Genomic DNA, 15,750 nt, shown 5'->3' with positions numbered 1-15,750 from the left:
AAGGTATTGATGATTTCGCATTATATCTATGGTTCTTTCATTCCTTGAACAATTTCGATTCACAATGCAAACATTCTCACTCTTTCATGGTAAGAATTAATGCCTCATGATAAAGAAAATCTCAGGAAATGCTTCATTTTGGTGACAATTACAATTTGACATTCAAACATTCAAAAGCTAATTCCTCTTCATTTTATTTTGAGACAGAGTCTTGTGCTGTCACCCAGACTGGCATGATCTCAGCTCATGCAGCCTCCGCCTCTCATGTTCAAGTGATTCTTGTGCCTCAGCCTCTTAAGTAGCTGGGACTATAGGTGTGTGCCACCATACCCTGCTAATTTTTGTATTTTTTTTTTAATAGAGATGGGGTTTCACCAAGTTGGCCAGGTTGGTTTCAAACTCCTGGTCTCAAGTGACCCACCCACATAAGCCATGTGAATTGCTGGAATTATAGGCGTGAGCCACAGTGCCCAGCCAAAAGCTAATTCTTAATGTTTACTCTTATAAACATGCTGATAGTGACTTAACTGTAAATATTTGCCTAAAGTGCTTTAAAGTTGATTTATGTTCCCTTTACATCTCTAAAGTTTCCTTGAGCCTTAGAGGATATTGTATTTTTTAGTCAGACTATTAATATATTCCAGTGTATACATTATTAGGAAAATAACATTACCTTTAAAGGGGTTTTTAACTTGAAAGCTTCCAGAGACGTGTAGAGAAAAGACAATAGAATTTCTAAAACCAGCCCTTCATGATACTGAGAATTCACTGGACAGTATTTTTTTGTAGCAAAGATGTATGCAATTTTGAAGTAAGATAACTAAAAGCTGACTAGGACACTAACTCTATTCCCGAGCTGGCCTTAACATTCTCTTCAACTTGACTAAACTTAGGCAGCTTTCTTCCTGATGGTGGATCCTGGACCTCCCTGTTCCTTAGAGCATTTGCTTTAGAGAACTTACAATTGTAAATTCCTTCTCTGCTCCTTTGAAATGTAAATACTCTAAAAAGCTACTTGTCAATTTTATAACACAGAAATGTCTTTCTCAAGGACCTAAGAGCCACCCCTTTGAAATGTAATCATCAAGGAAGATAGTGTCCCCACTATCTTCCAGTCTCTGAGGGAGGGTATATACATAACTTTGATGAGAACCAATTAGCAAAGGGAGATGGCCTAATCACAGAGGAAAACATTTGCAAACTGTGGAATAACTCAATGTGCTTAAGTCTATTGATCAATCTCCCATCTAAAGTCCTCTACTACTTGTCCATTAACTTGTCCTAGTGCTTACACACCCCAGCTCCTTTTGTTCCAACAGAGTTGAGTTCAGTCTCTCCTTCCTATGGCAGCAGTCGAGAATAAAGCTTTCCTTATCTGTTTAACTTTGCTCAGCAAAACTTTTACTTTGACACTACAATCCCAGATATACCGGAGATGACTAAGCTTTCAGTACTCACAGGCTTACCATCTTGACCAGGTTGTCCAGGGTAGCCAGGGTTCCCAGGCAGTCCAGGGTCACCCTAAGCAGGAAGCAAACAAACTTTTGAGTACAAAACAAACAGGCACATTGGTGCAGTCAGGATCAATAAAAGTTCAAAACCAATTCCATTATTTGAGGCTTTTGTATGTTAAAACAAAAGTTAAAAAAAAAAAAAAAGCCCAAAAGCTATATTTTAAATGCTTACTTAATAAATAATACATCTTATTATATTGAACTTTTAATGATTTATTTATGTGACCACACCAAGTATAACTATAGCAAGTAAAGTATTTTTCACTGATACAAAATGTGCATATTTATGGTAGGATACATTTTTAGAATTCTGAACAAACTGTAAAGTGTCATAGCAAATATGGTCTCCATGATAGCAATATTTGACTCATAAGACTTTTTTTTTTTTATTTTTTTGAGATGGAGTCTTGCTCTGTCATCCAGGCTGCAGTGCAGTGTTGCGATCTCAGCTCACTGCAATCTCCACCTCTCAGGTTAAAGAGATTCTCCTGTCTCAGCCTCTCAAGTAGCTAGGACTACAGGCATGTGCCACCACATTTGGCTAATTTTTATATTTTTAGTAGAGATGGGGTTTCGCCATGTTGGCCAGTCTGGTCTCAAACTCCTGACTTCAAGTGATCTGTCTGCCTCAGCTTCCCAAAGTGCAAGGTGAGCTACCGCGCCCGGCATATAGACTTCATTATATCCTATAGGTTCTATATATACAGGTATCGATGTCCTACAATACAACTTAACTCATATTTATTTTTAAAATAGTCTGTAGACCATGTGATCTCTCATGTAGAATTCAAGTTTAAAGCTGCATAACTATCATTTCTTTCAATCCTATAAGTGTGTTGCTGTGTTACTTTGTCTATACTTGCAATCTCAAATTAATATAATATTACTATGAGAGCAAGGCCCAGGCCAAACAACTCTATTCCAAGTCCCATAATCCTTGAATACATGTAATATTTGAATGAAGAAAAAAAAACCTTTATCCTCAAAAACCTAAGATCTTTAAAGAACACTGTTTAATATCACATGGCAATGAGCTCAATCACACTCTATGGAACTCTTCCATGTTGCCCAATGGCCAGTACTGACCATTCAGGTGGCCACCATCCATGTAAAAACAACATGAAAGCAACACTTTTTGTGAGGTAAGGATGTTTTATAATTTAATTCTATGAAACACTAAAAAATATCATAGGTATCTATCTATGAATTCGTGAAATCTAAATGGAGCATCCTGCTGAAAAATAGGAAGTCGCTGCCATAAGTATCAGGGTGTCCCTATAGAGAGGCACATGATTTCTATTAATTCTTCACTTTGGGGGTTTTTTTGTTTTGTTGTGTTTTTTGAGATGGGGTCTAACTCTGTCACCCAGACTGGAGTGCAGTGGTGTGATCACAGCTCACTGTAGCTTCAACCTCCCAGGCTCAAGTGATCCTTCCACCTCAGCCTCTCAAGTAGCTGGGGTCACAGGTACAAGCCATCATGCCCAGCTAATTTTCATATTTTTTGTAGAGGTGGGGTCTCACTATGTTGCCCAGACTGGTCTTGAACTCCTGGGCTCAAGTGATCCTCCTGCCTCAACCTCCCAAAGTGGTGGTATTACAGGTATGAACTACTGAGCCTGACCTCTTTACTATTTTTTGTCAAGAAATCATTCACATAGAAATCAGTCACCTACCCTGTGATTAAGGTATTATTATAGAGCCAAATTTCATGGAAATACTACTTCAGACTCCTGGCTAGGGAGATTTGTTCCTGAAACAACAGGAGAAAAAAAATGGAAAGAACTAAGTGAACTCTAATAAGGAACCAATAAAGCAGGGATGAGCTGTTCACTTAGCAGCTGCCCCCCAAGAGGCTTAGCTTGAGGAAAGGCTGAGAAGAAGGCAAATGTCATTTTTAAAAGACAGAAAGAAGAGTTGTAAATCCAAGGGGGGGAAATAATTCTGAACCATGTAATGTCTCGCTGAATAAATATAATTTGTATTTCTAATCCAAGGACTTGCAATGCTGGCTGGGCATTAGGAAACAACTTTGTCTCTAGGAAGTTAGAATTTCTCTCTTATTTTTGAGAAGGTACACATTAATCTCCCTGCCATCCTTCCTTATCCATGTGCTGACTGGACTTGTCGCCTTTCAAGAAATTCCAACTTTTTCTTCTCCCTGGAATAAATTTTTTTCTCTTTTTCCACTCTAGAGCTAACACAAGAAAATTCTCCTCACTGTATCTTTCTTGTTACTCCATTTTTTCCTGGTGTCTTTTTCTACTGAAATGTTACGACAGCTCTTAAATCACTTATTCATAACTAGTGTTTTCTCAAAGTTTTCTTTTAGTTAGTCTTCATTTATCATTTGGATTGAGACTGTAGCAAAGTCTGAATTATTATTATTATTATTTCGCTCTGTCACCCAGGTTGGAGTGCAATAGCATGATATTGGCTCACTGCAACCTCCACCCCCCAGGTTCAAGTGATTCTCCTGCCTCACCCTCCCAATTAGCTGGGATTACAGGCATGCACCACCATGCTCAGCTAATTTTTGTAATTTTAGTAGAGACGGGGTTTCACCATGTTGGCCAGGCTGGTCTCAAACTCATAACCTCATGATCCGCCCACTTCTGCCTCCCAAAGTGCTGGGATTACAGGTGTGAGCCACCATGCCTGGCCTTACTTATTTTTATTTTTATTTTTTTGGTACAATGCTGGGTATCAAGTAGAGATTCAATAACTATTTTTTGTCTGATGTGCTTCAAATACAATCTGTCATTGACCCACTCATTTGTAGAATATTAATTATCAGCAAAACCTAAGATATCAAAAGGATTTGAGAGGGTTTAATCTCTATCATCATCAGGCTGAAATAAAAATTTGGCACAGAAAAGGGACTTGTGATTTTTATGCTACATAAAATTTTGAAAAAGATATTTAATAATGTTTCCAGTTAATCAAAATTAAGTTCCCGAATGAAAAAAAATTACCCACAAGATAAATCCAATGTGACTTCATAAAGACCATAACACTGGTCAACAGCCCCAAGAAGAAAATAATTTCTTGTAGGTTCTGCTATTGCTGTTAGATTTTACTGGTTATTTTGATTATTGCTGTCACTAAGTTATTTGCAAAAACTCAGGTAGGTTTGGTATTGTTCCTATAAAACTGGAAGGATAAAGTAAAATCCTAATTAATATAGCTGAATGGAGAGAAGGCCAATTTTATTACTCTTAATAAAAGCTGACACTCAACCTTTATTGACTGTTATGCACTAAGCTCTGGTCCAACAGATTTGCATATATTGAGTTACCAAATTCACGTAATAATCCTATGAAGCAGATACTTTTATTATTCCCATTTTCTATGTAGGAAAACTGAGGGCCAGGGAAGTTAGGGAACTTGCCCAAGGTCACACAGCAGTGATAGAGATGGGATTCAAACCCAACCAGTTCAGCTCCAGGGTCCAAGCTCTTAAACACTACCATTCCTGTCCACAGTAATACACTGATCAGAACCAGACTGAGGAATACTAGAAAATTTAATATGGAAAAAATTCCCCAATACATTAAATTAGACACATGACTTATTATTACAAAACTGTGACTAAGTTCCCAATCCGCCTTATTCTAATTTAGTTGAAACATTTGTACATTTTGAGTTTTCAAAAATATGTACTCAGCTGAAAAGCAGTATCTATTTATGTTTATTTGAATTTGTGCCACTGGATTTTTAAGTTGTTGACAGGAGTGGAAATGTCATGGACTAAACTAAAATATCTCTGAATATGGTCTCTTAAGTAATGTAAATATAAATAAAGTATGAAACAGTTGTGCTTATAAAAATAAGCTAATATTTTAAGTTGTTCATCCAAGGCAAAACTTTGGAATTCTTCATATAGGCCCAAATATGATGTTTATAAGCCTTCATTTCAAAAACCTTATGCTTTCATGCTACCCCTCTGGTCTCCACAAGAACATCTGACCTAAGATGTATTACATTCTCCAAAGCCAACCTCTTTCCTCCCTCAGAACCCAAGTACCACGCCCTGAATCTAGAAGGACTCTACTCAGTCTGAAAATTTTTAACATAAAAATGTAAACACCCTTGGCCCTTGAAATTTTCCAAAGGCTTTTGTGTTATAGACAGAGGGTACCTTGATAGTCCCAATGAATCTCTAATTGGCAAAATTATTAGGGTGTAACAAAAGGTATCAACAGAGATATGGCTATAGTAAAAGTGGTATCTCGGAGCAAAGAAGTTATTAAAAAATTGTCCTAAACTAAAAAAATCAAAAATGTCTTCTTTCCACTTCTGATATTTAAGATTAGAGCAAATGCAGGAGTTTGTTCCCACAAATGTTCCTCTGTCTACTGAAGTAGGGGAAGAAGCTGTCATTTGCATGCATGGGTCATTTGAAAGGAAGTTATTTGCAAGCTGGGATTGACCTGCATCTTTCTTGCAGAACAGAAGCGCATTCCACATAGGTTAAATGGGGGTAGGGGTGGATCTTATTGTTTTGACAATTTCACAATTCCTTTAACAAAATTATTATTACTGTTAAGCACTGTGCCAGACTGGAGTGTCAAAGGAGAATTTTCTTTTATTAACCTTTTATTAACCTTTATTGTGAACAAAAGAAGGGCTTGCATATACAAATGATTCCAACGAATTCATTAATCATTCCCTATGTTTGTCATTAGGGATAAAAAATAAGCTATTCTTCCAGGGGCTCACAGTCTAGTGACAGATAATTTTTTGATGCCTGATAAAAAGTCAATGACGTGATAAGTCTAAGTGTGGTGTACCTGTTCATTTTGACCTGGTTTTGCAACAGTGTTGTCACATTTTCCAGAAATCTAAAGAACTTAAAAAAAAAAAAAAAAAACTATCTTAGAATCAGCACTTCCCCATTTATCAATACAAAAATTTCTGCTCTGTTTCAGTCTCGACCCCACACTCATCTCCTAAAAGTTTTCTGGCTAACAGAAAAGCTAGATCTGTTCTTTACAGGTCACTCTATTTGATGGACTTCTGCAAAACTTTCCAGAAAGCATATAACAAAAATGGCCAATAAGCCTCAGTGGAACCTAAAGTAAACTTGTCTCATCTGTTTTAATTCAGGTTCTGTTGAACTAATTAAAACTCTATCAACTTTCAAAGCCAGGAAAGAAGTGCAACTTAGAGTGTTGCTAGGGATTCTGTTTTTTACATACAGGTCCGTGTTCTGGGTAAGGAACCACTTCCAGGATAAAGAGCCCTAAATGGATGGAAGAGTGTGTGTGTGTTCCTGTCCTCCTGCCAGATTTTCTGAAGAAAATGGAAAGCAGATCAAAAAGGCACGCCAACTTGAAGATTGGTGGAAAACTGCAATTTCACTTAGAGTAGTAGGTGGCAATAGGGCTAGATTATGACTAAGAAAAGAAAATGAAAATGAGAAACACATGAAACTTGAAAATATTAAACATTAGAGGCTTCATCAGATAAGAGAATGGGTGTGCTAAAAATTTAGTGTAGAAAGTACATGAGTAAAAATAGGTGACACTACAAGACATCTATTGGACCACAAATGACAATCAGAAAACATCAGAGGCTTCAGGTGCCTCCCAAAAGTGAACAGCCTCTTGGAGACCCTGGAGATGCTGGAAGTGGCTTGAATCTCACTGAGAGTCAGAAAAGCACTATAGGCTTTGATAGGTCAGATAGCACAGGTCTCTGATTTCTACATTATATCTAATGCAGGTCAAATTATTTTTATGTATAATATTCCAAGGTGAATAAACTATATGAATATATATTTTTAAAAGAATCTACTGGTAGGATACACCAAGGTGTCTTCCAGGTTATAGTCTCCCAGGAGTATTTTATAGGTATTTCTCCTTTATGTCAAGACATCTTAAATAATAGGTGGTTACTTTAAAGACGATTTGGATTACCTCTTCTAAATGCTATCTAAAAATAATTTACAATAATACATTGATTATCATGTATTGTATTCAAATTTAAAGCCGGACAGAGATTTACTTCGAATGACAGATCAAATGTATACTTCTTAAATTCCATGTCTTTCTTTATCTTAATGGTTAGGCCTGAAATGAATAGAGAAATACACATAAAAGAAAGAATTAAATTATCTTGGGCCAACAGTCCAAAAAATAAAACTTTTTCAGTTTTGACGATTGAAACACTAATTACAAACTGACTTTGGCAGCATATATACTAAAATTGAAACACTAATCAGAAAATTCGGTCTAAATGAACATTATAATTCATATTTAACAAAAATGATTATGGTTACTTCAAGTAAGAGGTGATCAATACAAGTAAACATTATATTTTTGCTTAGGGAAACATACCTGCTTTCAAGTTACACATTATTTTATTTAGGTGATATTTTAATATAATGTTAAGTAAACAAGATTTATCTATCATGGACAAACCACTACACTTCTGAGTGTCTTACTTAGGCTGTGTCTAAGTGATGCCACAAGTAACACAACTTACTTAAAAATTTAGCCATTAGGCCATTAAGCCAGGTGCAGTGGCTCACACTTGTAATCCTAGAACTTTGGGAGGCAGAGGTGGGCGAATCACAAGGTCAGGAGATTGAGACCATCCTTGCCAACATGGTGAAACCCCATCTCTACTAAAATACAAAAAACTAGCTGGGCACGGTGGTGCGTGCCTGTAATCCTAGCTACTCAGGAGGCCGAAGCAGGGGAATAGCTTGAACCCACGAGGCAGAGCTTGCAGTGAACCAAGATTGTGCCACTGCACTCCAGCCTGGCAACAGAGCAAGATTCCATCTCAAAAAAAAAACACTTAGTCATTAATATTAAATTGCATAGAAAAATATTCAGAACATATTATGTATAAAACAACCAGTTATAAAGTAGTATGCACACAATGGCTCCAATCATATAAAAATGTATATGTACATTTGTATACAAATCAATATGTAAATGTAACTGGAACAAGTGCATATATGGAAATATGGAAATGACTAAAAGAATATACTCCCCGAAAGTACATGATTAAGTTAAATAAATGTATGTGGCTCTAACTTCAAATCAAATTCACAATAATAAAATCAATTTTAAATTTCTTACTTCATTTTTTCCATCCAAAAATTATTTTGACAAATTATGAATTCAGACATTTAAGAATTCAGACCATGTCTTAACAAATGCTCTTTCTTCATTTTTTAACAGATTCTAAGGAAGTATTGTTCTTGGGATCTAGCAGCAGTATTTGGGGAAAGAAAACAACCAAACAAATAATACTGTCTCAGTTTAATGTGGATGACAGATATCAGTTTTAGGTTCAAAAGTCTAATCTAGACTAGATTAGAATACACTTGTTTTTCTAGATAAAAAATGACTAAAACTGAGGTTTTAAACTATATAAGACATCAGATAGAAATTTCTCAACAGGATCAATGGTGATTAGGAATTGTATGGTTTACCCAGCTCTTGTTTTTGTGTTTTAACAAAAACAGCAAGTTAGGTGTTACTCACTTTGGGGCCTTGAAGTCCTGGTTTTCCCGGAGGACAAATACAGGGAGCTGGAGTTGAACCTACATCACTGGGACCATTAAGGCACTACAAGCACAAAAATGGAAACAGGCAACAAGCATGGAAAGACATATAGGTACATGCACACGTATGTTTATGCATTTCGATATTTGTGTAAAATGGTAAAAATATCCTACATTTACTTTCAAATTTTATTTAGCCCAACCCAACAGGAAATTCCAAATCACAAAATCTATAAATATTAAATACATTGAAGTTACATAAAAATGGGTTCTATTTGTCTAATATTCATACTTACAGTTGTTGGAAAAGAGCTAAATGGTCCCACAATACAAATATTACCTTAAGCGGAACAATAGTATCCAAGCTTACCTCTCCATTCTGAAAGAAAACAACAAATGTGTTTTAAAATGTTTTTAATAAAATTTATAAATTATCAGCCTAATTTACAGATATTTCACCATCCAGATTAGAGATATATGAAGTATGAAAACCAACAAGAACCAAAATATTTCCCTGTATTTATCCTAAAAAGTCACTTATCTATACATGCTACTACTCCATTCATATAGGAGAATACAGAAAGGATATATTTTTTTAAGGTGAGTAGAAGAAGATTAAAACACCAGAGCTGCTTGATATAATAGCCATGCAAGATAAAAAATATCTCCAGATGAGATTTATATGTTGTCTCGAAATTTCAGGAAATCATTTAAGAACCAGAAAAAAAAATGTTGAAACACATCTTAGCAAGTCACAAACTGCATGCATCAAAATCTTGCACTTTAGGAGAGCTTCTCCTAAAATAGTCTGTGTTTTATTAAATAACATACAATTTTAAAAGAACAATCATCTTTCCAAACAATAAAAACTAGTTCAAAAATGAGAAGGTTGGACTGAAGGTGCAAAAGGCAAACAGGCCACAGAAAGTCACACCTGAGAGTAAGGAAGGAGACATTAAAAGATAAAGTGGAAGTGAGCATTCAAAATCAGCTATCTAAAGCTGTGCTTCATCATATGGGAGGATAATGGTAATTATCATATGTCAATGCAGAGACATCAATAAATGAAGTATGCACAATGAATTCTCAAATGCCATGACTTATTAACACTTTTAAAAGAGGTTTATATTTCAAGTAATAAATATCTAAAACTATAGTGCTTAAACAGTTATTTATCCAGAAAACCCATAATAAATCCTTTCTAGAAAATTCTGTTTGATTACAGATTTTTTCAATGTGCTGTTCTGTGTCTTCAAGGTTTTAGAATATGTGGATCCATACATTATCCATTTGATAGGAAAAAAGAAGATGATGACAACATAACTACACACATTTTAAAAACTGTGGTTGACTCAAATATCACTGGGAATTCACATTGTCAAAAAGTTGTACAACACTCTACCATATTTCCACTAGCAGTAATACACCAATTTTTTGCCCGGGGAAAGGGGATTGATTACACACACACACACACACACACACACACACACTATGAGATAAAATAACATTTTAGCTTATAATTTTTTTCCTCCTAACACATTAATGAAAATAGCTAAATAAATAGAAACACTGCTTATATTCTAGAACTATAATAAACTTTTACTTAGGTATCAACAAGAAAAGTATCTATTCATTATTTCACTAAGGAAAAATAATTATTTCTTGCTCTTCAGAACTGTGCTGTTTGGGGTGTTCTGTCAACATGTTTAATATACATTATTATATTGTTATATTATACATGATTATATTAAGTATAATAATGCATTTCACACACTAGCATTCAGACAAAGCATCTTACATTTTTCTGGAGTAGGTCTCATCTTGCTTTACCTGAGCACTGGAATAGTCATAGTCATAGATGATGGGAAAAATATTACTGGCCGGGCACGGTGGCTCACGCTTGTAATCCCAGTACTTTAGAGGGCTGAGGCCGGCGAATCACCCACGGTCAGGAGTTCGAGACCAGCCTGGACAACATGGTGAAACCCAGTCTCTACTAAAAATACAAAAATTAGCTGGGTGTGGTGGCGGGCATCTGTAATCCCAGCTACTCGGGAGGCTGAGGCAGGAGAATTGCTTGAACCCAGGAGGCGGAGGTTGCAGTGAGCCAAGATCGCGCCACTGCACTCCAGCCTGGGTGACAAGAGTGAGACTCTGACTCAAAACAAAACAAAACAAGAAAACATTTTCTTGTGGTCTTTCATTCACACTCGCACAATGACTCATAACAACTTCATTTCAACTATAACCCCAAAATACGTTTTCTTCATGTAACTTCACTTCCACTAGCATTAAAAAATAAAATTAATTCTACACATTAAATTAATACTCAGATATTATCTGCTTTTTATTTATTGCTTTGAAAGTACTAAAGCAACATCTGGGAAAAAAACAATCCCTCCTACTTACAAATCCAGGAATCTCACATGCTGTCTCCCGGTTGTTCTGTTCTGGGTCACAGTAGATTCGCAACTTTTGGACATCAAACTAAAAACATAAACCCAGTAGAATTAAAGGTGAGGCACAGCAAATTGTTTTACAAGAGCAACTCAGATACATAGAAACATCCACTATGGTTAGTAATTGTGTAAGGTTTACATCACAGCATTTAACTAAAACAATAAAAATACAAAATTTTAATACTTAACATACACTATAAAGATGTGATGCGACATAACCACCGAAGAAAAATTCCCTAGCACCGAGAGCAAATCTCCAATTTTCTCCCGGAACTCAGTGAGGCTTTTTTAGTACTCCTGTATTAAAAGCTAATCTAAAGAGCACTTTGTAGGACACTTAAAAGATTTCCCAGGTTTTCTGTGTTTATCCTAATCTCGACAACATTCCTCATGGTATAGGGTGGACTCAAGAAACCATCTTTGGTCTTTGCTATTTAGTTGCCGGCATGGAGTGTTGTGTGATTAGTAGGCCCAGCACCTGTTAATGTTTAACTATTTACTAAATTTGACATGTAGCATTAATTCATAGAGGCCACATGTGTAAACACACATACGAAAATGACAGAGTCTTCCTTTAATAGAAACAGTGCAGGAGGGACATACCTTTCAAATAAAGGATTTTTCTAGACATGGTGTTTACAGACACATTTCTCCATCCAAAAACAGATACTCCAGTTTAAGAAGGTATCAAAAAGTCAAAACAAAACTTGTAGGTATAATGTGAACATACCACAATTGCTTTATTTTTAAGGAACAGTTTTGTTTGTGAAGAACCCTGACATGAATTAATCTAATTTTATCCTTGCAGCTGCAAAGACATTTTTATAGCCCCACTTACAGATGAAACTATATTCTCTTTTCCAAATTCATTACTTAAACTATGTTTCTCTTGGGAAACATGAAATTAATATTTCCTAGAAATGTAGAATTCTATCCTGAACCCAGGGGAACATTTTTCTAAATATTCTTATAAAATAGATTAAGTCCAATTCTGCATTTTAATACATATACATACACAAAATTTCACTAATGAACTGACTACATTTTGGTGAACAACTTAAGGGAATTCATAATTAAGTTACATACGATTAAATGTGGTGAAAACTATTACAAAGGAGAGCAAAAGTTTCATTCTATATAATTCCAAGAGTGAATCATTATTTATCTACCTGAACAGTTTCTTCTTTTCCAGAATATTTTCCAATTTGAGTTTGCCCACTGATCAAGATCCCTAAAACTGGATGTAAGGGCTTGTTTTCAATTTGCTGGTCATCAATATACAGAGTTACATCTTGCTCTGTTACTAAGAGACGAATTTGGTGCCAGCCTTCATCAAACAACGTCTACAAAAAGAAAGTGTGGAAGATTCATCAATAAAGCCCCTAACAATATTTTATTTTCTTTGTTCTTACTCCCTTGCTCCTAACCATTGCTGAGAAACTTCATCCCATAAAGACTGACTGTATTATACATTAATTCATCCTAACCCAAGCTGGACCTCATATGCTACCCACCAATTCTTTCATTAATCCTTATCTGAGTTCCTATTACATATTTCAAAGAAATTGTGTCAAATAACTTACTAAAGCAACTCCCTCAAAATCATAAATGAGTTTAATAATCTCTGAATCCAAATGGCTTCTCTCCTGCCTCATCTTGTTTATTTCATTGCAACTTTGGGCCCCATAACTAATCAATCTTCCTTGATATTCTCACTCAACTTTTGGGATTCAACCCATCTTGATCATTTTCATTTCTTCCTCTCTAGTTGCTGATTCTCTCTCTCTGTCTCTGAGTGTTCTTCTCCCTCAACCTACCCTTTAATGAAGGCATTCCTCATAGGTCTGTTCTGGACATTTTTCACTCTCTCTTTGACTCATTCATTCCTCCAGGCCAATTATCACTGCTATGTAATAACTCCCATGTCTACACTAACAGCCTGTACCTCTCCTACGCATGGGTCCTATAATTCTAATACTAGGTAGAATAATTTTTCAGATGTTTCACAATTAGCCCAACAAAGTATGTAACAAAATAAACTTGAACTACTCCCCAGAATTTTATACCCGACCCTGTGTCCCTACATAATAGCATCCTCTAAACATAAATTTCTTTCTTTGAGTTGCAGTAACTAACCAGATGCAGAGTTCTACCCAATATATTTATTCAACATGACTCAAATTCATTTCTTCATTTTCATTGTCACCACCATAATTTAGGCTCATGGAACTCTTGTTTTACTTCAATAATTTTCAAATCTGTCTCGATCTCTGACCCTTTCATTTCCAAGTCATCCTTCAGATCACCACTAGAATTAATCTCTCTCCCTACAGTTCTGTTAGGGGAAATGTTCCATCTTATCAATTTCTGTATCCCCAGGATCTGGCCTAATTTTAGGATAAAGTTGAAAGTATTATTTATGGACAGAAGAAGAAAAAGAAGTAGAGAAGATTGCCTTGACCCTGATACACTTATGGTCAAGACCTTTTGATGAAACACTCACTGAATGAAGTCCAAACCACATTATCTGGCTTTCCAGGCCCCTCATAAATTGGGCTTGCACCTAGATAGCTTTTTCTTCCATGCATCTTATACTCTAAACACAGAAGAGTCACTTTGCATTCTCTAAATAAAAACCCTGCATTTTATTACACACATGATGACTCAATACTGAGTCATTTATTTAATGTGCCCTTATATCCATCTCCACCAAAATGCTATACATCCTGAAAGGTCCAGTTCAAAAATTATTTCATTTGTGCAGATTTCTTCTTACTTTATTTTAGAACACATTTTCCCATCCACACTCCACTAACATTTTGTACTTCTATTTGATACCAGTTGCCTTGAATATCCTATTATAAATAAACTCCTTGAAGGTAAAAAACATGCCTTATTCGTTTGTCATTTCTTACAGAATCTGGCACATTAGCTTTAATGAAGATAGCAGACAACAAATTTTTTTAATGTAATATACTTACTAAATGAAGAAATTGCATACTTTATGTTACCATATATATTTCCTGAACTGTGTAATATGCCTTTAGATTATCGTAATTATAATAATAAGCAAAACTTAATTACTTTTATTATTGCATCTGGATTCTGAAAACATGATTTTGAAAATAAACCTTTTAAAGTTTACATATTCTATTAAATGTGTATTCCATTTGGGGAAATAAAATGTCCTCCTAAATTAAGGTAAATTTCATGTCTATTATCTACCTGGTATTTAATATTCTAAGAGATATGTCTTTATGTAAATATCCTATAGAACATGGCAGTGCAAAACAGACCAATATGAACTTTGAAGTCAACTAGACCCAAAATTTAATTCCTGATGTCATCACTTATTATCTGTTCTACTTTGAGGGAGAACTTAACATACTTGAATATTAGTTCATCTGCAAAATAGGAGCAATGGTTTCTTTATTGGATGGCTATTATAATTAAATGTGCCTGGTACCTAGTAGCAGGCACTCAAAATATGTCAGTTCCCCTCAGCATTTGTCCCCATATTGATCAAGAAACAATTTTCCTTTCTTTGTTAGTTTTCCTCAACACAGAAACATTAAAATTTAAGGTAAAAATATTTCCAGTCATGTTAAAATTACAGCCCTATTTTTCCCAACACACATAAACCCAATGGTGCTTCCCCATTAATATCATAATCATGGTATTATCCCAGGCATCTTTACCTTAACTTGAGGGTTAGCAAAGGTAACCACTTGTGAGCCATTAATTATGCTGGTTGTTGTAAATAATAATATTTTGTCCACACCATTTAAGGTAACTGCTATTTGCGGCCTTCCATCAATAGTTAATATTCTCCATAAATCCCATATTTTCTTGACCTTAAATCTTTGGGTAGACACAAACACATATGATGGAGGAAGACCTTCTGGGAAAACATTGCTAGAAAAAGAAGAGCAAGTGTAAGCTTAAAGAATTCTTGACATGTCCATAGACATATGCCCCCAAAAAAGTTGTGTCAACATATAATATATACCTTGTGAGTTCTGATAAATCAACTTTTGATGTTACTTCATATCCTTTTATCTTTTTTGGTGAAAGCTGTATTCTTTTCTTAACCTTTTTATTTACATCTAAACCTAAAAGAATATCAAATCCCCTTTCATCACGAGCTGCCACTGGAATTCGTGTTGGACAGACAGATTCTATAAAGCAAAAGCGATAAAAGTTGATTAATCATGGACAACTCAAACAAGAAAAGAAAATCAAGGGAGAAATACTA

General features: G+C 35.3%; 1 protein-coding gene across 1 annotated transcript in view; it reads right to left on the bottom strand.

Annotated features, from left to right (window-relative positions):
- COL21A1 (collagen type XXI alpha 1 chain) overlaps positions 1–15,750 on the bottom strand; it is a 203,160-nt gene that overhangs the window by 100,855 nt on the left and 86,555 nt on the right. Inside the window, exons 4-10 of the mRNA XM_017893237.1 lie at positions 15,505–15,673; positions 15,194–15,410; positions 12,665–12,838; positions 11,446–11,523; positions 9,407–9,415; positions 9,017–9,100; positions 1,459–1,521 (exon numbers count right to left, since the gene is read on the bottom strand). Coding sequence (XP_017748726.1) covers positions 1,459–1,521; positions 9,017–9,100; positions 9,407–9,415; positions 11,446–11,523; positions 12,665–12,838; positions 15,194–15,410; positions 15,505–15,673 — 794 coding nt within the window. The remainder of the gene's footprint in view (positions 1–1,458; positions 1,522–9,016; positions 9,101–9,406; positions 9,416–11,445; positions 11,524–12,664; positions 12,839–15,193; positions 15,411–15,504; positions 15,674–15,750) is intronic.

This window comes from Rhinopithecus bieti, unplaced genomic scaffold (assembly GCF_001698545.2).
Source record: "Rhinopithecus bieti isolate Rb0 unplaced genomic scaffold, ASM169854v2 scaffold_23303, whole genome shotgun sequence".
Lineage (NCBI taxonomy): Eukaryota > Metazoa > Chordata > Mammalia > Primates > Cercopithecidae > Rhinopithecus > Rhinopithecus bieti.
This window is presented reverse-complemented; position numbering and strand designations above follow the sequence as displayed.